Genomic DNA, 24,657 nt, shown 5'->3' on the forward strand with positions numbered 1-24,657 from the left:
GCCTCTTCAAACAGAAGAGCCAGTTCTAGCTAACAGTAAGGAACAGACTAGGAAACATGGCAGTGACAAAAGGCTGGGCAGAAGAAGTTTTTCTCTCAAGCATCTCAGTTTCTTTTTTAAACACATGCTTTCACCTTCCGTAGGGATTTGGGAAACCAAAGGTGAAAAGGGCAGAGGCCCACCTCACAAATTTATAAAACCAAGGCAGCCATCAAGTCCTAAAAGTAGCATAAGGGTTTGGAAAGAGGAGGGGAGAAGTCAGCCACCTCCACTTCAGTGGCATACCTCATACAAAGCAAAAAAAGAGACAAACAAAAAGCCCTCATCCCTCTCCCTTCTTCGTTCTTGCCTGATGCCTTCACAGAGTGTTATCCCTGAATTGAGAGAAACTGTCCAAGTGTAACCTGTAGAAATGGAAGAAAGGGAAGAAACTATTCTTAGGTCAACAGGCAGGCATGCCAGGCAAGTGCAAACTTCAGAAGCCTCACATTCAGCATTTAAACAGGTTGGCCATAGAAAGCAAAAGGCGGCAGAAAAAAATCCCCCTTTGCCAACCAGACCTGCGGCCTCAGCCCTTCAGCTGGTGTAATATACATGGTAGTAGAGAGTCTTGTTGCGTAGGAGTGAGTAGGAATTATCAAATTTAAGCAGGTAGATGCCTTCTCCTGGGTAGTCATGACAACCAGCCTGTACATCCCGGTGGCTATCTCTCCGATAAACTGGCATGATCTCCCCATAGCGATTCCGAAGAGAGCTCTTGGAGCCCATCTCTACATCTCCAATTGGGACGAGTCCTACATGAAGAAAGTGGCAGAAAGGTTTGGCATCAGCTCGATGGGCAAGCAGAAAGGAAAGTCATAAGCCAAGTCCTGTCTAGACAGGTAAGGGGATAGACTAATTTAACATTTCAAGGTCCATCATAGTCCTCAAAATATATAAATAGTTCAGGATTACAGGGGTAATACAATGTAACATTTAGCAAAAAAAGCACTGGCTTCTTTTGCACTGGAGAGGTGTAGGGCTGGCTCTTAAGGAAAAAAAAATACAATTTAAGCTGACCATAAGACTTCAATTTTCCCCATTAAAACACAGTAATATATGAAAAAATGTGGTTCTCTATTATTCAGGGGCATCTATAGATTTCCCAGCAGTCAAAGATTCAACAGAAAAGAAAAATCTTACCTATGGTTTCTTTAAAGAAAGCTGGCCTCGGCCACTTCCTAGCTGTGTGACCCTGGGCAAGTTACTTAACCCCCATTGCCTAGCCCTTACACTCTTCTGCCTTATACCAATATACAGTAATGATTCTAAGACAGAAGGGTAAGGGTTTGAAAACATCAACAACAAAGAAAGCATGAGGGGAAAGGTTTTAAGGAGATGTTGAAAAGTGAAGGAGTTCTACATACATCATGAGTAGAATTGGCTTGACTTCTACCCAAATTATCACACTGCAACTACCACTGACAATTCTGATATTCTTCCAAAGGCTTCAGCTTCTTCTGAATACAAAAAAGGCAATGGGTGACCACCCAGTAGGAATCACATAAGCTGAATGGGGATTTTAGACATCATCCAAGCTAACTACCTCAGAGCAAAGATGAAAAAACTGAGAGATAAAACATTTGCTTCTAGGTCACATTTCTGGCTAGCAGAAGAGCTAAGATCAGAACCCCAATTATAAAACTCAATCCAAGACCCTTTCCATGATACCACTTAGAACACCATGAGAGAAAATAAATGGTTTGTTTGGGTGGAGTACCTATTAATTTAGAAGGCTGAATGTTTTGACACCAAACTATTTTTCTGGTGCTATTTGCTAGACTGGATATAGCCATGTGCCATCTCCATCTATATTAGTGATATCAGTCCATGTAACTTCAGCTTAAAATAAAAAAGGATCTCTTTCTTCCTGCTTTCCACACCATTTCATGTAGCTTAGAGATAAGGTAAGGACTCTGGAACCATATGGGGCTTAGCCAACAGAAGAATTCCCAAACACAAAAGACTAAGGTTGGGCTAGTGTCAAAAGGATTAGGGGAAAAGGGATTCCCTATAGATACTGTTTTCACCATAGATGATCATATGGATAGGACCAGTGCTGTCCAGAGTTTTCTGTTGGTAGGAGGACTACCACCAACCACCATGGAGGAGGAATAAGAGCTCCTGGACCTAGCAAGTCGGGACCCACTCAGGCCAGACTGGTGACCAGTGGCTTCTGTTGGCTAGGGAGACAATGCCCACTGCTTCCTACCAATTGGACCCACTTCACCAGCAACACAGATGGAGCGGACCCAAGCCTGGCCCAACTGACCATGCAATTCCCTTAGAGACTGAATTTCTCTACTCTTCTGCTACCCACTACTATCCCTATGCCTTTATCTGTTTCTGTTCCTATCCCTGAACTTATCAATCATCAGTTATTAAGGAAAAACTGTCCCTAGCTTCCTGATTCCTCTTAACTCCTCCCCTTCTTTATCCCCTTCAACTCTATTCCACCCATTTTCCACTTCAGCTCTGCCTGTTTCTCCTACTGTGCCATAAGGAATTACTGTCTCTTAGTGAACAAACTCACTTTTATCCTGAATTACCACTTTCCCTCTCATCTTTTCTCATCTATTGGCCCTTACTAAGCCCTGGCTCCCCTCTGATGACATTGCATCTCTTGTTCCCCTGACTTTCTTCTTTGGCACTAGATACACTTTCTTTCACACCCATCAATGATTTTAGTAGAGAAACTGTAATATTCATTGCTTTTCATAGTCATTTCCAGACTCTCTTTTTATCTTCCCTTCACTAAACAATCTTCTCTTTTGTGGTTCACTCAATCTAAAACCTCCACCCAATTTGAATTATGGTAACTATAGTATACTGAGCCCCTCCTTACTTAAATCTGCAATTCCATAGCTTTAATATAAATTTAGGATTATGCTTCCTCAAACTTCTTAATTCCCCAATTCCTTGTCCTTCTTAAATTCAAGCCACTTCACTCAGCCACACATAGAAAAGGGTCACACTCTCACAATTACTCATCAATATTCCACTTTCTTAAGCCCACAACCTGTCATTCCACTGCTCCCTATGGTTTATCCTCTTCTAAACCTATTTTTTGCAGTCTAGGCTCTCTACTCCACAAAATTTTCTTAGACCTGCTCTAACTTCTTTTCTTTTCCTCTCCAATCGCAACTCAATAGTTAGCCATTTCAACTCTATGCTATCTTGTACTTAAATCTTTTGCCTCTTCTCCTAGTATCACTTTTCTCTTGCCAAATCTCAGTCTTGGATTACTTCCACCACTGAAAACCTCTACTTCTTCTCAAGAGCTATTATAAGCAGCTGGAGGAAGTCTCACAATCCTGCTGACTGGGTACATTAAAAATTTGTTATCCAACCTCATTGGACCCTCACTGCAACAAGGCAGTTAATTTATTCCTCCTTAACTGAATTTCTATCTCTCTCCCTACAGAGGCTATTTTAAATTGTCTCTCCTCTTCCTTCCCAGTTGAGTCCTCTTACTTCACAGAGAAAAACTGATCATTCAACATGAGCACCTTCTTTTCACACAAAAGTTCCCTCTTCTTCCATTATCTTAATCTCAGAACCCTCAACATCATTTACTGCTCTTTCATGTTACCTAGTAAATGACAAAGGGGTGGCCTTCCTCCTATCAAGGCCAATCCTTGTAAATGTGCAAAATCCCATCTCCTCCCATCTTCTCTAGCATATTGTATCAACAGCCATTCCCTGTTCTTTTTCAAATTTCAGTCTTTCCATATCTATTCCTACTTCTTTCAAACATGCCCAAGGCTCCCCCATCCTTAAAAAACCTTCACTAGGCCACACCATTGCCTCAAGTCATCATCCTATATCTCTCCTCTATTTTCAGCTAAACTCCATGAAAAAGCTCTCTCTACTTGCTGCCTCTAGTGGCTCTCCTTTCATACATTCTTCTTTTCTTTTTTTTTTTATAATTTTTTTTTTTAATTTTTAAACCCTTAACTTCTGTGTATTGGCTCCCAGGTGGAAGAGTGGTAAGGGTAGGCAATGGGGGTCAAGTGACTTGCCCAGGGTCACACAGCTGGGAAGTGTCTGAGGCCGGATTTGAACCTAGGACCTCCCGTCTCTAGGCCTGGCTCTCAATCCACTGAGCTACCCAGCTGCCCCCACCTTTCATACATTCTTCAGACACTCACTATGAGACAATACACCGAAGTACAAGGGTTTAAAAAAAAAGAAGAAGAAGTCTTTGCCTTCTGTCTTAGAATCAATACTGTGTATAGGATCCAAGGCAGAAAAGCAGTAAGGGCTAGACAATGGGGGTTAAGTGACTTGTCCAGAGTCATACAGCTAGGAAGTTTTTGAAGCCAGGATTGAACCCAGGACCTACCATCTCTAATCCTGGCTCTCAGTCCACTGAACTACCCAGGCTCCCCTGCCCCCATAATCTCTCTCTCTCTCTTTTTTTTTAAACCCTTAACTTCTGTGTATTGCTCATAGGTGGAAGAGTGGTAAGGGTGGGCAATGGGGGTCAAGTGACTTACCCAGGGTCACACAGCTGGGAAGTGTCTGAGGCCAGATTTGAACCTAGGACCTCCCGTCTCTAGGCCTGGCTCTCAATCCACTGAGCTACCCAGCTGCACACCCCCCCCCCCCACCCCATGATCTCTTAATTGCTAAATCTGATGGTCTTTTTGAAGTCCTAATCCTTCTCAACCTAAATACTACATGTGACACAATCACCCTCTCCTTGGATGATACTCTCTCCTCCTTGGGTTTTTGTGGCATTTCTTCCTCCTGGTTTATCTCCTATTTGTCTGACTATTCTTTCTCAGTCTCCTTTGTTAGATAATCATCCATGATATAGCTCCTAAATGAGAGTGTTTCCCAAGGTCTTGTTCTGGGTTCTCTTCTCTCTATATATACTATCTCTAGGTAAGCTCAGCAAATCCCATGGGTTGAGCTATCATATAACCAGGCCCAATCTCAGAGCTTCAGTCCTGCATCATCAGTAACCTACTGGATATTTCAAACTGAATTTCCAAGAGACAACTTAAAATCATCATTTTTCCACTTAAAGCCTCCCTTTTACCAAGCATTCCAACTTTTGTCAATATATCACCATCCTTCCAGTCTCCCACCTTGGCATTATACCAACCTCTCACTATCCCTCACCCAACATACTGAAGCATATGCCAATTATTTCCATTTCTATCTTTACAACATTTCTCACACCTGACTCTGTCTCCAATAGCTATCCCCTTAGTTCAGGGCTCTATCACCTCTCACCTAGCCAATTACAGCAGTCTCCAAAATGACTGCTCTGCCTCAGACTTCGCACCACTCCTTTCTTTCTTTCTTTTTAAATTTTAAATCCCTACCTTCTGTCTTAGAATAGACACTGTGAATTAGTTCCAAGGCAGAAGAGTGGTTAGGGTAGGCAAGGGGGGTCAAGTGACTTGCCCAGGGTCTCACAGCTGGGAAGTGTCTGAGGTCAGATTTGAACCATGCTCTCTTTCTTAAATGTTATAACCAAACTAATTTTATTTAAGGTAGATCTTAAATGTAGACTGGTGACTCCCCAGTCAATCAATTCTAGGAGTTTCCTGTTGCTGCTAGGACCAAATAGAAACTCTTTTGTTTAGCTTTAAACTCTGACACAAACAGGCTTCAGTCTAGCTTTCCAGGCTCACTAGATTATTAAATCTCCTCCCACACTCTGCAATAGAGCCAAATTAGCTTTTCCTCTGTTCCTTACACACATGACATTCCAACCCTTATCTTTATGCCTTTGTGCTGGCTCCCCTCCACACAGGCACATCCTCCTAACCTCTGCCTGATAAAGTCCTTCATTTCCTTAAAGATGCAGCTCCAGCATCATCTTCATGAAGCCTTTTAAAAAACAAAACAAACAAAAAAAAAAAAAACCCCTTACCTTCTATCTTAGAATTGATTCAAGTATTAGTTCCAAGACAGAAGAGCTATAAGAGCTAGGCAACTGGAGTTAAATGACTTGCCCAGGGTCACCCAACTAGGAAGTGTCTGAGGCCAGATTGGAACCCAGAACTTCCCATCTCCAGGCTTGGTTCTCTATCCACTGAGCCTCCTAGCTACCCCTCATGAAGTCTTTCCTGAGCTCCTCAACTGCTAGTGTCCTCCCTCAAAAACTATATTTGGTAATTCTGAAAATATTTTATTCACTTTATATTTTTGCTGTATATAGTTTTATATTTCCTCAATGTCTCCTTCTTTAAAAGTTAAGTTCTTTGCAAGCAAGGATTGTTTCATTCTTTGTACTTGTATCCCAAGCAAATATGGTATCTGAAACAAGAGTGGGCATTTAAAAGACTCTTGTTGACTGATTGGTCTACACTACTGGAAAAGAGAAAGAACAGGGGGCAAATGGTCTTGGGGAAGAATACTTGGGAAAACATGAATAAAAGGGATCCAACAAGCCACCAATGGTACAACAACTGGAATGGAGAATAGCAACAGCTGTTTATCTCGCAGAGAGGGAATGAAATAATCCAGGCAGCACTAGAAGTTCAGAGGAATGTAGGCCAACAGAATATAATTACACAATTTGGAATTAGTCCACAGCTTTTGGATAAACATCCTTTGGCCATGGAATTCCACAGAACAGTAGAATCAAACTAAAATATAAATGGAGAGCATCTAAAATGTATATAAGGATTACTGAGGGCTACAAGCTAAGAGAACCACAAATTAACATTACTTATGTTGGTGTGTATTTTGATTTATTTTGCTAGACATTTCTCAGTTCCATTATGATCTTGTTCTGGCCACACTCAGGAGTGCTGCAGCCCAAGTGTTTGCACCTTTGTCATAAACACCAATTATATTTGTCATCTGAAATATTCTATCTTTCCTCAATTAGCATTGTCCTTGGGACTAGCTCAGTACAAATTTAGAGGGGACAATGTCCCTAAATGAAGCACTAACATTAACTCTGCCTGAGTGTTCTTTTAGAAACTGCCTTAAACTTTCAGTTCACAAGACCAAAGAGTCTATGACTGGGCTGTGGGGAATAAAGCAGAAGCACAATAGAACCATCTTAGAATAAGAAGGACCTGCTTTATAGCTCAGAATGAAAAACATGTAGGCCTGCAAACTGCAAATAAGGCCAGTGTCATACTTGCCTTCAATCCCTCCCTCCCCATCCTCTTCATCATCCTCATCCTCATCGCTGGACTCACTGACGTGCACAGTGACAGCAGTGCTGGTGACAGGGGTCCAGTCAAAATAGACACCAAAGCCAATGTCATAATTATCAGTAGCAAATTCCCAGAAGAGACGCTTCCCATCAGGGTGGGTGGGCACACGAACTGTTACTACCTCACCCCGCTTCACCACTAGCCGAGAATTCTTCACCTTGCTCATCTTGGTTTTGAATTCCTTCATCTTGGCAAAAGTCCATATGGATGGAGGAGACAGAGGAGGTGTTGAGACTGAAAGAAACATAAAGCTTATCATGGGTGGGGCTCTCAAGCATAGCTACACAGACCTGGCACTTTAGTTATGCCAGTACTGTGGTAGAAAAGCACTTTCCTATCTATTTCTTTGGCCTTGTCATCTCTCTCTCTCTCTTTTTTCAAAAGAGTCCATGCAAAGACAAACCACTTCTCTCTCCCAAGATCTCACCTTTTCTCTGTTCTCCGAGAAGATCTGCAGACTCCAACTCGGTTGAAAGGGCATCCACCGTGCCTGGGTCTCCTGTGTCTGACTGGATCATAACCACATCTCCTGATCCTTTCAGCACTGGGTACTTGGTCATCTGAACAACAGATTCCTGGTTAAAGGTTGTGCCCCAAAGGTCCTTATTAAGCATTTTTTACTCTGAATAATTCAAGAAGCTTCTGGCTATAAGAGATAACTTCACACTGCCACTTGCATCAATAATGAAAATATCTCCCCTCTGGTCCTGTTTTAGGACCCTACTACTCAATTTAGCCTTGCTCCTCTTCCTTCAATGACCAGGCTTCTCTAAATTTCTTCTGGTGCCTTCCTATTCCTAGTTGTTATACTCTTATTTCAAAGATTTCTCCTTGCTCCTTCATCAACCTTTCACGACTTGCCCAACTTTAAGCTTTCTAAAAATCTTTGCCTACAACTGTAATCATATTGTTTTTGCACTAAATTTCTGCAACCTACTCTAATTTTTCACTTCTCCTGCGGAGGCAACTCCCTAACTATTTTCATCTGTTCTTATGCCACCTGGGACTTAACTCTCCCTCCCACTGTGCCATGAATTCCCCTCCTACTTTCCCTGTTCACCTCCCACCTTCCAGGTAACTGTCAATACTTCACAAAAGCAATGTACAAATATACAAAACAAATACTCTCTTCCCAGTACCACCTGGCTCTGAGGTTCCATGTTTGAATTGTGTTGTCTGTTTACCTTTTCAGCACCCTGAGGTAGAAACTCCCTCATTCTCTATTTTATTCAGTCCTAATAGTGCTCTGCAAATAATTATAATCTAATCACTGACACCAAGAACAGCGGGGGCTGGTTTTATATTTAAATGCTGTTTTTACTGGCAGAAAGAAGCCTGACCTACAATATATAATACAAGTGTAGTCTTTGCTTTGTCTTCTTATATTTGAAGCCCTCTCTAAGTCACTGGTCCAAAATCTAATCTAGGATGTTTCTTTCAAATTACTGTTCTATCTCTGCATGAGGAGAGATGTGTGTTATTATTCCCTGGCTCCTTCTCCCAGTAGTAGCTTCCTTAATAGAAATGCTATACTTACTGGCAAAAAGACAGAATATATCACAAAGAAACTGGGAAGAGCTTTAGAGGCTCCAGTGGTCCTTTCACTTAGAAGTAATACAATTGTGAATATGCGGAAACAGATCTAGTTTGTAATTCTTTTCTACAACTTTCTCACAGGAGTTTGTTTCCAGTGATAAAACACTCCAAGTATCCCCTATGTGTAGTATAGGCCAGATCCCTTGATGTGGTATTCAAAATGAGCCTTCTCTTTTCCCAAAGTAACATTTTTTCACTTGTCATTTTTTAATACTTCCTCTATTCCTAATGAAATGAGGAATTCCACTACTGATATCATTTCTCTGAATCTTAGCCAGAAACTTTAAGCAGATTTACCCTTTTTTTTTAAGCTGGGAGGGGAGAGAGAGAGAAAAACACAAGCCAGTGATAGGGATGTTATTATGGTGGAGTAGAAAGAACACAGGATTTGGTGTCAGAAGAATTGGTTTTGGTTGTTGGCTCTATTATTTACCACCTATGTAACAATAAAATCACTTGGCATCTCCAAGTCTTAAGTTTCCTCATTTATAAAATGAAGGGGTTGGAACAAAATAACTTCTAAAGTTCTTTTCACTTGAAAGGACTATGATTCTATAATTATATCACTTTCATTCATCTGATATTGAGGGAACACGGTATCACGATTTTATTCAATTTATTCATTATTGAAGCATTTAATGTGTTGGAACAAAAGAAAGATGGAATTTTGTGAGATGAGCTAGAAACATAAACATGAAAAGTTAGGGTCCTTCTTAGTATATAACTGCTGTTTCTCCTTTCAATTTCCAAAATTATAAAACCAGACAAAACTTAGAAGGATAATTCCTAGACTGTGGTATCAGAAATTCTCCCTTTAAGATATGAGAATGTGTGCTCCTTACCTCTTTAATAAGTTGGTCTCCTGACAGTGTTTCCTGACCCACCAATGCCTGCTCCTCCAAAGCACCATCACCTTTTCCAGGATTTTCTGCTACATCCTCAGTCACAGAAGATACAATCTGTGGCCTCTCAGAAGAAGACAACACATGAATTCAAGGGCTCTCTTAAGAAACATTCACTTTACAGCAACTTTTGAAGAAGTCGGCAACCAAAGGATAGCCTCTCAACACTTAGTTCTGCTGCCTAGTGTCCTTAAGTTTCCAACACTTTAGTTGACCAATCACTAAAATTTAGCTGACCTGAAAGTTTTGAATACCAGGACTTAGAGGCTGAAGAGAGCAAAGTACCTGTCTCCTATCATCCATGTAAATCTTCTCTACAGATGATAAAGAGGAGAGTCAAAATCTTGCAGTTGATCTGCTTCACATAAAAGACAGTGATAGAGCCAAAAAGAAGGTACCAAACTTAAATTAAAATAGCCATTGCTAAAACAAAGTTTACTTAAATGGATTAACAAAGAAAACTACTTGTACACCAAGGGCAAAGTCTTTTATCATTTCCTTTTACCATAAAAAAAAAAAATCAAATGACTGCAGAAAACATATTGATGCCTCAAATCATTTTTGGGAAATAACTACATTTGGGGGTCAGTTTATTACAAAATCAAAACAGCAAAAGTCATTCGGTTGATTACTACTCCCTTAAATACTTAGAAAAGGGAAATTAATTTGCAGTCTCTAAGTCTCTTCAATTTTATGTTTTTAAATATTTCCAGGATCTGGGGTTTTACTGTTGCGGATATTCCCTCCATTGATGTAGTCACAGTCCCTAGACTACTTGGTAGACTCTCCTTGAAAGTTGCTATGGCTGAAAAAATTTATCACCTTGAGACCAACCTGGTGAACTGAATGACATTACATGCCATTATCACTAGTCCTTTCTTGTAGGCTTTTCCAATTGGTAGGATTTGCCAATGTTTGCCTATCAATGGCATAACCTCTAGGAACTTGCCACGGTCACCTCCATGAAACTATAAGGCAGTAGAAAAGGATTTCAATCTATCTCAGAGTAAATGAGTTAGTTTGTAGATGAGAAACCTATGAGAACAACAGACCTATAAATAGTCATCATAGGTTTATAAACTTAGTGCTGGAAAGGACTTCAGAGATCATCTAGTTCAACCCTCTTCTTTCACTGATTAGGAAACTGAGACCCAGAGAAGTCAAGTCTCAAAGTCACCCAAGTTGCAAATGGGAGTGTTAACATTTGTAAACTGGCTTCTTAACTACATATCCAGCACTTATTTCAATGTGCCCTCACTACCAATTTCTTCAGCTGGCTATGAGCATTACTGAGGATTTACAACATTAAAAAAAAAAAAATTAACAGGCATGATCGATTGGGTTACTGAGTTGCTCCTTTAACATAACACATGAAACTGAATATTACGGTACATTTTTTCCTCTCTAGGCATATTAATTTTTACTTGAGAAAAATAATAATTGTGATCTATCAACCACAGAAACCTAGTCTTGGAAGGGATTTCAGAGGCCATCTGACCTAACACATACCTGAAGAATCCCTCTAAAGCATATTCACAACACATGGTCACCCAGTTTTGTTTGTTTGTTTGTTTGTTTGTTTGTTAAACAAAAACCTCCTAATAGAACCCACACTACTTCTGGATAGATCTAACTATTAGATTGGAAGTTTTTATCTTACATCAAACCTGATCCTGACTACCCATTGTTTCTGGACAGCCCTTCCAGGGCCAAAAGAAAGCTATCTGAACTTCCCCTACTCCTACCCTCAAACTCATCTCTTCTCAAGGTTAAACATCTTCATTCTTAATTAATGAGGACAATTCATATTTCAGATCATTTGCCTGAAAACTCACACTGCACACTGTTCCAAAAATGTAGTATTTCTTTGCCTTCAGCACTTTCTTTTCCATAAAACATCTATTATATGCCACAAGAAATAGTTGCATTTTATTACTATTTATGATAGCCTTTTATTCTCTGAAGAACTTGGAAAGGTGGTATTTGAAAGTAAATTAAATTGCAAATTCCTCAAAACCAAATGATAAACCATAGTTTAGAGAAAATACCCATTTCAAGTCCTCTGCCCTACACAGATCGACCTGGAAAAGGTGATACCAAAAAAAAGTGTTTGGTGTTAGGAAAAGAGAAGCATTCAGTTTGTCTCACTAGGAATGGCAATGGAATTTTTAAAACTATTATTTGGGGCAAGTATAAAATAATTACTAGACTTTAGGTTTTACCATGTGCTGGATTTTAAAAACAAACCTGTTTTCTTGCCTATGACTGCTATTTTTTCTCTTCTAAAATAAATGTATTTAATATTAAAGGAAAAAAAGTTCTTTTGTGATAGTTCTTCCTTCAAACCAACATGTGCCAAAAATATGTAAAATGAGGGGATTATATTAAATAATCTTCCAGCTCTAAATTCTATTATTCTATGGATTGGGAGGGAGAAGAGTAAGGAATAGAAAAAAAGAATTAAGCAAACTGAGAACTGTTCCCATTCTGTAAGTAGGGTAGTAGAAAGAGCACTATAAATTACAGATCATTCTTATACTGAGTACTTTACTTGCTTGTTAAGAAAGTTCTTTGTACACTCTAAGACAGTAAAGAAATAAGAGCTATTATTTATTAAAATTCCCCAAAGTCTTTAGGAATCTGTTTCTTTTAAAGTGTTTGTTATATGGTAATAATCTAAAACCTAAGCATTAGAACAAACTCTTTTTAGAATAACAACTTTCATATAGTTTTTAAGGTTTTTCGATGCACTTGCAAATATTATCTTTCATCCTCACAACTCTGGAAAATAGGTGCTAATATTATCTCCATTTTACAAATGAGGAAACTGAGGCAGACAGAGGCTAAGTGACTTGCCAGATCCCCACAACAGTAAGGGGTTAGATTTGAATTCAGGTCTTCTTGCCTCAAGGTCCTACTCTATCCTCTGTGTTACCTTGCTTTTCATTACTATCATTTTGAATTCTGGGAAAGAAAGACCTTTTCCATTACAAACTGATGAAAAGAAGAAGTAAGTTACACATACATATAAAAGGGGGAAAAAAATCTCACAACCTACTTAGAAGAATTGGCTGTATGAAAAAAAAAACCTGGACTTGGATTCAGAAAATGAAGCTTTAAATTGCTGCTCTTCTAAATACTAGCTGTGTCATTCTGGGCAAGTCACTTGCCTCTAAAACCTCAGTGATGACAACAATGAAGTAGAGATAATATGAACTTTGCATTATCCCAAATTACAGAGTTATGGAGATGAGATAAAATAAATACCAATATTGTGAACTAGGAAGCTTGGCTATAGAGACAATTGTTCTCTAAACTGCAGTCCATGGGCTTTTAACAAAACAGCAAAGGTTACTAATAGCTCTCATATATTCTCAGGCTCTCTACATATATTCTCCCTACTATATACCTGTGATGTAGGAGATCTAAGTCAGGATTAGTGGTAAGAAGGAACAGAGAAGAAACAAACTGAGAAATATCTATCTTAAAAGAATAACATTTTCAAAACTTGAAGATCCTCTAAAAAAGATGCCTGTCTCAGCATATAGACTGCCTATTCAAAAAGAGAAAATCCCAAAACATTTTTATGTAAATATATTTTTGAGGCCTTTATTCTGAAAATAACAGTAGCTGACCATAGTCTTTCCTAATTAGTTATGGCGAATCTGTGGGTGACTCTAATGGAAATCATACACATGAATAAACCTAAAGCCATCACCCTGAGATCAATGCCAAAGCACTGATCCAAGATAAAACAAGATGTTCTTGCCAAAGCACTCTCTTGTTATAATGACTCCAGGAAGCCATTCGTGAGTTAATGTTCCATTTCTAAATTAATGATTCTTATAAATATTCTTAGACATGAAAGATTCAGAAAGCCCTTGCATAATCTAGGCGCTCCTTATTATCTTGAGAATCCTTTTGAAATAGCCACCTGCCTTTTTTAATTCACCATTTCCACATGTCTATCATAGAGCTATGTATACTGACTTTCTAATAAATAGGCACTGCTGCTTGACTAAGGGGCAGCAGCTGCCTCCACCGACAGACTGCTCAGATTGCTTCCTCCTTCCGTTTCATGCACTTGCATGCTGAGTTGTACCTCTTCAGCACCCTGTTTTGCTCCGTGCCTGTGCCAGCCACAACACAAACCACCTCTCCAACCCCCAACCCCCAACCTTTATGTTAACTGTGTATATATTTTGTATTAACATAAATGCTCGGTGTCATCCCCTCCCCCCTCCATTCCTTGAGGGAAGGGTCTGTTTTGTTCGTCTTTGCACCTAGCAGTGTCAGGAACACAGTAAATGTTTAAGAAATACTTGTTAGGGGGAGCTAAGTGTCTCAGTGAATAGAGAGCTAGGCCTGGAGATTGGGGGAGTTCTAGGTTCAAATGTGGTCCCAGACACTTCCTAACTGTGTGACTCTGGGCAAGTCATTTAATTTTGATTGCCTAGATCTTACCACTGGTCTGCCATGGAATTGATACTTAGCATTAATTCTAAGACAAAAGGGTAAGGTTTTATTAAAAACAAAATTTTTAATAAAAATCTTGTTGACTGATCATAAACTTAATCTGTTTTGATTCTCACAGTAATCCTATGATGTAGGGGATTAATGTTGCCCCACATTACAGACAAGTAAACTGAGACTCAGAGAGGCAGGTGACTTGCCCATAGTCACAAAACTAATATAGGTATCTAAGATGGAATTCAAACCCAGGTATTACTGATTCCAAGTCTAGTGCTGTCTCTCCATTACAACAGGCTGCCTCTCATCTGGCCAAGAAACCATGCTTAAAATATCTCAGTGAATCTGATTTCCGAAAAAAAGCCTAATGAGAAAACTAATGGCTTGAAAATAGATATCACAACCTATAAAACAAAATTTAGGACAGATGAACTAAGTAGGACAAAACAGCACATATTCCTTATTCTCACTTGTCTTTTCCTATGGACTGCTACTCCCTTCCTCATTTTGAGTCCTAAGCCAACAAAGAAAGTTCTCTAGAAGTTTGGAGATCTTTTTTTTTCTTCAAAGAGTTGTTCTTCCTACCTGCAAGTTGAGGATGGAAGGTCTTGATCAAAGACAGTCATCATTGGAGAAGCAATATCACTGGTTCTGTGGTCTGGATCTTCATTTTCTAAGGAGGCACAGAAATGAGAAAGTAATTTCATATTCAAGGGAAGATAGGAAGTACATTCTTAAATAACAGAGAGAATTTCTTGGGGGGAAAAAAGTTAAGAAAGGGCAGCTAAAAGAAGCACAGGCCTGGAGTTGGGAGGACTTGGATTTAAATCTTGCCATAGATACTTCCTGGGCAAGTCACTTAAACCCAATTGCCTAGCCCCTACTACTCTTCTGCCTTGGAACTGATACATATCATTGATTCTAAGGTAAAGGTTAAGAAAAAAGAAAGTTAATAAGTTCTCCTCTTCTCTACATATTCAGGGCAAGATCTTTACCCTGGGAAAAATAAACACCCAACATTTTCAAATTATTAAAATCCAATCATTTTATAATTACAACCCATTTGTATGACAACAACTTATTTGCCAAAATAAATTTCTTGCTTATCTAATTCAGGCATCCTATAAATCAGGAATAACTTATTCTTGGAGAGTAAGAAAATTCCAAATATGTTTATAAAATCAGTCAAAGAAAAATTAGAATATGGATAAAACAGACTGATGGTTCAGAAAACCATCATTGAATCTAACAAATGAAATTCTATGACACAAGGCTGAATTCATTAATTTATTCTATCCATTCAACAACAAAGATTGGCTGAATACTACTGAGAAATGTAAGACATACCCTTGCTTTTCAAGGAAATTTGGGGGGAATGATATCCAGCTTACTTATCTATTAGCTTCTGAAATTCAATTTTTACTACTAAAAACAACATCTGCCTAATCCTAGACTTTTTGCATCTTTATTGTTCTTCATCCATGATTTCTCAAAGAAATTATTCATTCTTCAATCACTTCTACAGGCTTTTTTCATTCCTCAGTAATTCATCTGGCCCTAGTGACTTGAACTCATTTAAAGTATCTAGGTACTTCTGTCTTGATACTGGGTTTCAATTTCCTTTTGTCAATGTTAGCTTTCCAATTTCAATACCAATTTCATTAGTGAAGATGAAATCAAAATAAGAGCTGAGTAGGGCTGTCCTCTGTTAGTAACACATCATCTTCCCAAGACCTGTCCTTCTCTTGCTTTGAACATAACTAAAAATTGATGAAGGCTGTTTCTTTCTTTATATAGAAATTTTTTAAAATAGAAAACAGCAATGGACATAAAAGATAATATAAAATTAACTATCCCAAAGACATTTTCAAAGGGGATTTAAGTACTGACCTTTAGCACATAAAAATACATTTAAAGAGGGCAAGCTAAGTAGCTCAATGGACAGAGAGCTAGGCCTAGAGATAGGAGGTCGTCCTAGGTTCCAATCTGGCTTCATATACTTCCTAATTATATGACCCTGGGCAAGTTGCTTAACCCCAAATGCCTAACCCTTAATGTTTTTCTGCCTTGGAACAATACCTCATATTGATTCTAAAATAGAAGGTAAAGGATTTGGGGTTTTTTTTTAATACATCTAAGAAAGAAATATTTAAGGAAAGGTCATTTCCTGCTGAACCAAAAGGTTAGAATAATTCTAGAGAGCTATACTAATCTAGGATATCAGCAGCATGATCTTCACAGTGTCATGATATCCTAGATATGTACACAAATATTTTTAGAATTAGAAATAAAATGTTTATCATATAACCATGAGAAAAAATTTTAATTAACCAATAAAAATTTTAAAAAAAGAAATAAAATGTTTCTGAAAAAAAAAACAACAAAATGGATACACAATTTAAGTTAAAAAGTTACTTGGTTTATTTTAAAATTAAGTGATACAGTTAGAAATTATGAATAACATAACTAATTACATTTGGGCAGTAATTGATGAAAGTAGATAGGAAGAGATTTTACATACACACACATACATATAAGTTCATTAGTATGAGGATAGAGAAAAATGCAGTCCTACTTTACAGGAGACAATTACATGACTTCGATTTTTCCAAATGCTTTATTTTAGTGAATTAGAAAAATAAAGAAGAAAAAGCAAAATGTACTGATAAAAGTGAACAGTATCTAATATAAGCCCTAATAAAAATTTGTGAAGCAAATTACCGTCCAGGTACAAGATTGGCTAGATGACCTCTACAGTTCCAACTCACAAGTCTTTGAAGTTCAGCAAAACAAGATATAGAAAAATAGTTAATATATCCTTCAAAAAGGCAACAGGGTTCTTGCTAGGTCAAATGAGATCGGGGAGGAAGAAAAAGAAGCCCAAGATTAACTCCACAATTTATGATTTACAAAATAAAACTGAGCAGTCAAGTAAGAAAAAAATTCAATTTTAAAAGAACCTATTTTGTAGTTAATGCAACATTCAAAATGTGAGTTCTTTTTCCAAACAATATATGAGAAGCCTGAGATCAAGATTTCCTTACATTGCTGTAGATTCCTAATTAGTGAGCATCTCACACTTTCTCAAAAAAAAAAAAAAAAAAAAAAAAAAAAGGCAGCTAAGAAAGCAAATGTTTTGACTATCAGAGAGGTCAAGGTTGTTCAGAAGAGTTCTCCTGGAAATATAAATCTGTAATGCTGGAGGAATGGCATCCCCATTCTTAGACTGAATGTAGTAGGGCAATTATTAACCCATCCTTTTAGGTTTAGAGGAATTAATAACATGGGTTATATTCACAGACAAGAGAAAATCAAACAAAAAATTGTAAACATCTATCTTACAACTAAATCTTAGGGCTCAGTGGATTGAGAATCAAGCCTAGAAAAAGGAGGTCCTGGGTTCAAATGTGACCTCAGATACTTCCAACCTATGTGACCCTAGGCAAGTAACTTGTGCCCCATTGCCTAGCCTTTACTACTCTTCTGCCTTGAAACAAAGACACAATATTGATTCTAACAGGGAAGGAAAGGGTTTAAAAAACAAAACTAAACTAAATCTTAAGACTGTGCAAAGCAATCTTTCAAATTTCCTAAGTAGGACACCAAGAGATCTAGGTTTCAGATTCCTCATCTGGGATTTTTAATACCACTATTATAGGATTACAGAAATTTTAGGCTTAAAAGGAACATTAGAAATCATCTGGTCTTGTACTTATTTTACAGATGGGCAAACTGAGGCCTAGAGAAATGAAATTACAATTTTTGTGATCTTGGGCATGTAATTTCATTTCAGAGCTGGAATCAAAATACCCAGATCTTTGGGGTTTTCTTTCCAGTGTTATTTTCACTGAGATATAGTGATCACTATTGCCGTCCTAGCAAGTAAAAATGTCAATCAATCAATAAGCATTTAAGTGTCTGCTAGTTATAAGGCACTATGCAATAACCAAAACAAGTCCTAGGTAAAACTGATCTCAGCTCTTCCCCAAATTCCTTCCAATTCATTTTGCAAATACTATTTATATACATACTTAAATATGTACAGGTTGTCTCCCCAGTTCGAGTTGAGATCTTTGAAGAAAGAGACTATTTTGTCTTCGTATCATATTAAGCACATATTAAGTGCTTACTAAAGGCTTGTTAATGGATGAAAAAGTATATCATTTAAGACAAAACTACAACAGGAAATATATTTATTGTATACCAACTGCATACCATATTATTTCAGAAAACAGTGAATGATGACATTAATTATATTTCTTTTTTTTTTTTAACCTAATACTAAATATCTGTTCCAAAGCAGAAAAAAACGGTAAAGGCTAGGCGATAGGGGTTAAGATTCTTGCTCAGAGTCACAAAGGAAGTATCTGAGGTCATATTTGAACCCAGGATCTCCCATAGCCAGGCCTGACTCTTTATCCATTGAGCCACTAATGCACTATTACAGAATCTCTTCCCTTAGTGCCCATAAAGACCACCTAAACTAAGACAAATGATACAATACTTAAGCCAAGTGTTTTACTTTCTGAAAAGCACTTTATTCTTTTGGGAACTAAAAAACTTATGTGCCTCCAAGCAGAAGAGGTTATTAAAAAATAATTATATTAAATAAAACAAGTACATCTTGATAAGTGAAGTATGGCAGCTTCTTTTTTCTTTTTTCTTTTTTTTTATTTTAATTTTAAACCCTTAACTTCTGTGTATTGACTTATAGGTGGAAGAGTGGTAAGGGTAGGCAATGGGGGTCAAGTGACTTGCCCAGGGTCACACAGCTGGGAAGTGTCTGAGGCCGGATTTGAACCTAGGACCTCCCGTCTCTAGGCCTGGCTCTCAATCCACTGAGCTACCCAGCTGCCCCCGAAGTATGGCAGCTTCTAACTGGTTTCTTACCAAGACTTTAGTAAATAATAAATATGTGACTCCCTAAAAGGTAAGCTCCTAGCAATTTAAAAAATGAACCATTGATTTGGGATGGTGGCAAATAAGTTGAAAGCTGAGTCTTTTTGCTAAAAGCAAGTAAATATACACTCCATATTTCTTATTCCTTATTCTCCTTTGGGAGAGTATAAGAATTTTTATTCAGTTCCACTCTTCTAGGATTGTTACTCATGTGTTGTGTTATTCTCTAGGGAAAAGTGAAAAGAGAATGTGTCTAGGTGAGTTACTCTTAAACAAAGCAACTTGCAGAGTTTCCTCTTAAGGTTACCATTATTGTAACAAGAGTTAATTTCTGTATCCCAGCACCAACTGCAACATATTATTTAATCCTAACCTTAAGCACATCCTTGGATATTCCAGTTATAATCCTTCAGTGCAAATGGAAATCTTTCAGAAACTGACTATAAGTGTGGCTGGGAAAAGCTCAGCCAGATGCCATCTGTTTATCCTGAACATTCACAAGGTTACAGATAAGAGGGACAAGTCAGTTATCCTTCCTAACTTCCAAATCTGCCAATGGCATCATCACTTACCCAAGAACTCAGGCTCAAAATCTTTGGCATAATCTTTGACTCATCACTGTTTCTCATATATTTATCCCTCCTTCATGCCATTAAAAATTTTTTTATTCCAAATTTAACAAATACCAAAAAATGAGTTCTTTTAATGTGCAAAGAAAAATTAAAAGGTTTTATGTAAAATCACAAATTACAAAGAACATTTTTTTAAAGTATATAAATAAAGTCAAACTATTCTACCACCTTTACTACCATCTCTCTCCAAACCCCGAGAAAAAAATTCTGGGACAATGATCACATTTTAGAATGGCATTGTTTCTAGCCTGGTGTCAAATGATTTAACATCAGAAACCTATATAATTTTTTCAGTGGAAATGCACAGAACATTTTCATTTACAGCCCAAACCTTCCATTTTTGTCATCTCTTCTATTAAGTTATGGAAAAGTTGCTGAGAAATTTATAATACAAATAAAAATAAATGTATAGTCCTCAAACAATAAATGTTTTCTGAGGACCAGGAAAAAAATATAAAGTATTTAAGTAATACCATGTTACTTCCAAAATTATTCTACTCGTCTGTTATTTTCTAAACTTCCTTCTGTTATCTTCTGTGCATGTTTAACAATGCTTTGATAATTTATTTTCTTTGGTTTTGGCAATACTACTGCTAGTTCCCTTCTCTCCCTCACATCACCTGTCCTGGCAAGTGAAAATGGAAAATTACAATCTTTGTAATAAATACGCATAGTTAAGAAACACAAACCCACAAATTTGTCATTTCCACAAACCATATCTCATTCTTTACCTTAAGTCCATTATTCCTCTGTGGGGAGGTAGCAAGGTTGCATGCTTCATTATTAATACTCTGGCTTTGTGGCTAAGCTTAATTCCAAATTGATTTCCAAAATGCTAGAAAAATAGCAGTGAATTAATGTGTCTCTCTTCCCCAAGGGCACCTAGATGATGCAATGGATAGACCACCAGGTCTGAAGTTATGAAGACCTGAGTTCAAATCTAGCCTCAAATAATTACCTTGTTTGCCTCAGTTTCCTAGTGAGCTGGAGAAGAAAATGGCAAAGCACTCCAGTATCTTTGCCAGGAAAACCTCAAATGGGATCATGAAGTCTAACATGACAGGAAAATGACTTAATCTTCTCCAAATCCCTCCAACATTTGTCACTTTTCCTTTTTTTTTTTTTTTCATATTTGCCAATCTACTGATTGTGAAGTCAAACCTCAAAGCTGTTTTAATTTGCATTTTTCTAATTACTAGTGATTTTGGAGCATTTTTTATGTAGCTGTTGACAACTTGGATTTCTTCCTTCCAAAACTACCTGTGACCATTTATCAACTAGGGAATGGTTCTTGTTCTTATAAATTCTAATCAGTTACTTATATTATCTTGGATATTAGCCCTCATCAAAGAAACTTGCTACAAAGGTTTTTTATCTTTTTTTTTTCCAGTTAACCATTTACTTTCTATACTTCATTAATTTTTTTGGCGTGCAAAAACTTATCTATGTTATTTAATCAAAACTATCCATTTTACTTTCTTTGAGACTCTTTATTGTTGTTTGGTCATGAACTCTTCCTATATCCAAAGCTGCAAAAGGTATTTTATTTCTTGTTCCTCTAATTTTTTAATGAAGTGGCCTTTCACATCTAGGTCATGTATCCATTTGTAGCTTATAGTGGTATGAAATGTTAGTCTAACTCTAACTTCTGACAGATCACTTTCCAGTTATCCCTGCAATTTTTGTTAAGAGTTCTTATCCTAGAGGGCAGCTGGGTAGCTCAATGGATTGAGAGCCAGGCCTAGAGATGGGAGGTCCTAGGTTCAAATCTGACCTCAGATACTTCCCAGGCATGGGACCCTGGGCAAGTCACTTGACCCCCATTGCCTACCCTTACCCTTACCACTCTTCTGCCTTGGAGCCAATTGGCTCCAAGACAGAAGGTAAGGGTTTAAAAAAAAAAAAAAAAGTTCTTATCCTAAAAGTTGCAGTCTTTAGGTTTATTTAGTACTGTTACTATGTTTATTTGTTTCTCTACATTGTATCTGTTCTATTCGTTGACTTTCTTATGCTTTAGCCACCATCAAATAATTTGGATGATTATTGTCTATTATCTAGTATTGCTGGGCCCCTGTTCCTTCAAAAAAAATTTTTTTTCATTTCTCTTGGGAAACTTGAAGTTTTGTTATCAAAAATGTATGTTAACCCAGATATATTCCTTCTTAGGTCTCAAAGTAATCCTTTCATAGTTTGGTATGGAACTGGATAAGTAAATTAATTTAGGTAGTACTGTCATTCTTATTTTATTGGTATAAACTAACATGGGAAATCACTCTTTTAGTTTCACTATCACTACCAGGCCTTCATCATGTCTCTTTGGATTACTGTAAAAAGCCTTCTTAGCCAACTTGACTTCTCCCTAGTCATCAAATATAACTTTGTCATTCCATTGGATATCATTTTCATCATTACAGGCAGTGTTGAAAGTGCATTATTAGACTAAGAGATAGAAGAACAATGTTCACAAGATTATAAGGCTTAAAAGTTGGAAGGGGCCTTATAAATCTAGTCCACTACAGGTCAAACACCTCACTTTACAGATGAAAAAAGGGAGAGATCCAGAGATTTTTTTTTAATAAAACCCTTACCTTCTCTCTTAGAATTGATGCAAGTATTAATTATATAAAGCAAAAAAGTGGTAAGGCCTAGGCAACTGGGATTAAGTGAACTGCCCAGGGTCATACAGCTAGGAAGTATCTGAGGCCAAATTTGAATCAAAGAACTCCCTGCTCCAGGACTGCCATTCTATCCACTGTGCTACCTAGCTACCTATAGAGGTCCTAAGATGCTAAATGACTTTCTAAAGGTCAACAGCTAATAAAATAAGTAAGAAAGTCAAGACTTAAACCCGATTCTTTAACTCCAAAATTTAACTCGGTTTTCTCAACTAGATATTTAGCCTTTTTTTTGGTCATTCTAGCCACTTCATTAGAATTCCATATTATTTTACAGAAAAAGTAACAATTTGCAATTCCAACAACATGTTAATATTTGTCTATAAAATCTATCCAATATTGACTATTACACTATTTTATCATCCTTGACAATATGGTGGGTATGTATATGTGTAATCTTAAGCAATTTAACCTATCAATGCATCTTAATTTCCTCAATTATAAAATAAGGCAGTTGGTGGGGCAGCTGGGTGGCTCAGTGGATTGAGAGCCAGGCCTACAGATGGGAGGTCTTAGGTTCAAATCTGGCCTCAGACACTTCTCAACTGTGTGACCCTGGGCAAGTCACTTAACCCCCATTGCCTAGCCTTTACCACTCTTCTGCCTTACAACCAATACACAGAATTGATTCCAAGACGGAAGGTAAGGTTTTAAAAAAATAAAATAAAATAAAATAAGGCAGTTGGGACTAGATGACTTATAAAGCTCCTTTCTTGTTCTAAAAAGATTTCATTAAATTCCTTGTTTTGTTTTATTTAAACCCTACCCATCTTGCAACATCTAACTTAAGGTCCACCTTAACTGCTAGAGCATAATGAAAAACTTAATTAAAACTAAAACAAAAAATACAGGACTATATAATTAATATTATAATTATATATTTTTTGTTTTAGTTTTAAGTAAACTTACTTTGTCTTTCCAACTAAATTAAAAGTTCCTTGAGAGCAGGGACTATACATTGTGCTTCCAAGTTCTCCCATTTCATTAGCATAATAATGAATATGCATTTGCTGACTGATAAGTAACATGAATTATTCCATCATACTCTAATGGATATGTGATCTCAATAATACAGATACTCTTCCTTCCAAAGATGCAGTTGAGAGATGGTTCTGATACTATGTGTTCATGGACAAGTCATTTCAACTTTCTCAGCCACAATTTCCTCAACAGTAAAACAAAGATAATACTGGCTGTTGTGCCTTTTTTTGCCCGTGGGGTTAAAGATAATATTTGTAGCCATTATAGAAATGCCAGTTATCATCATCATCTACCTAAACCAATGATGCCTATCAATACCATGCTATTCTTGTCCATGTCCTCCCTCCTCCACAAGGAGTCTACCCAACATGGTGTGGGAGTGGTCTTCATTTCAATAATTCCAACCCTAGAGATGTATCACATCTGCTTCTTCTACCACCAATGAAGAGAAAAATGCAGAGCTGAATCAATCCTGTGTCAAATAGTGAAATTAGATAGAGAGCTTCCTTCAGAGTACAGTCTTATGTCCCTTTGAATCTGGTTTGAAGTCCTATTTCTGTAAATACAACTGGTATGGGTTTCATTGTTTAACCTCTCTGAGTAAAGGGATTGAACTAGATAATTTCTAAAGTGCTTCCACCATCCTCAATCCTCCCACCCTAAGACCCAACCAAATGCTGCTTGCTCCATAGGCAACAAACTTGCCCTTATCTTAAATCTTTTCCTCTTCTACTTCCAACATTTGCTAGCAATCACTAAGACCCAGTTCCCCGATAAGTATACCTCCCTGTACTGGCTGTACTTTCACTCTGTTGTTCTTAGCTCACTGGCCATGGAGTTGGAAATCCCCATTGCCACTTCCATCCTATAATCTTTTCTGCCCTTTGTGGCTAAACTTCTTTAGAAGACTGTCTCCCTCTACCATTACTAACTTCTCATCCTTTGAGGTCTATGGACCTCATAAAGATTCTGCCCAATCAAAATCCTGGGAGCTATTGTCTACAAACCTCCAGGATACTTCCCTTTCTTCCTCAATGAGTTTAGTACATGGGCTCACAATCTTTCTCCTGCCCAACTTCTGCCCTAGTGGGCTTGAACATACATATTGACACTCATTCAAACACTAACTGCCCAGTTTCTCAACCTACTAACTTCCCATGATCTATTCTTCTGCTCCATCTTAGCCATACAGAAAGATGGCTATACTCTTGGATTTTGCATCACCAATGTTGTTCCATCTTTCCCACATTGTGACTTCCAATCCCTCAACTCC

The 24,657-nt window shown here is 37.6% G+C and overlaps 1 protein-coding gene across 1 annotated transcript in view; it reads right to left on the reverse strand.

Moving 5' to 3' along the window:
• Positions 1-576: 576 nt before the first annotated feature.
• The window catches only part of TMED8 (transmembrane p24 trafficking protein family member 8), a 29,613-nt gene continuing 5,532 nt past the window's right edge, over positions 577-24,657 (reverse strand). Inside the window, exons 2-6 of the mRNA XM_044664962.1 lie at positions 14,783-14,870; positions 9,668-9,791; positions 7,657-7,789; positions 7,155-7,463; positions 577-794 (exon numbers count right to left, since the gene is read on the reverse strand). Of these exons, the coding sequence (XP_044520897.1) occupies positions 577-794; positions 7,155-7,463; positions 7,657-7,789; positions 9,668-9,791; positions 14,783-14,870 (872 nt within the window). The remainder of the gene's footprint in view (positions 795-7,154; positions 7,464-7,656; positions 7,790-9,667; positions 9,792-14,782; positions 14,871-24,657) is intronic.

This window comes from Gracilinanus agilis, chromosome 2 (genome assembly GCF_016433145.1).
Source record: "Gracilinanus agilis isolate LMUSP501 chromosome 2, AgileGrace, whole genome shotgun sequence".
NCBI lineage: Eukaryota > Metazoa > Chordata > Mammalia > Didelphimorphia > Didelphidae > Gracilinanus > Gracilinanus agilis.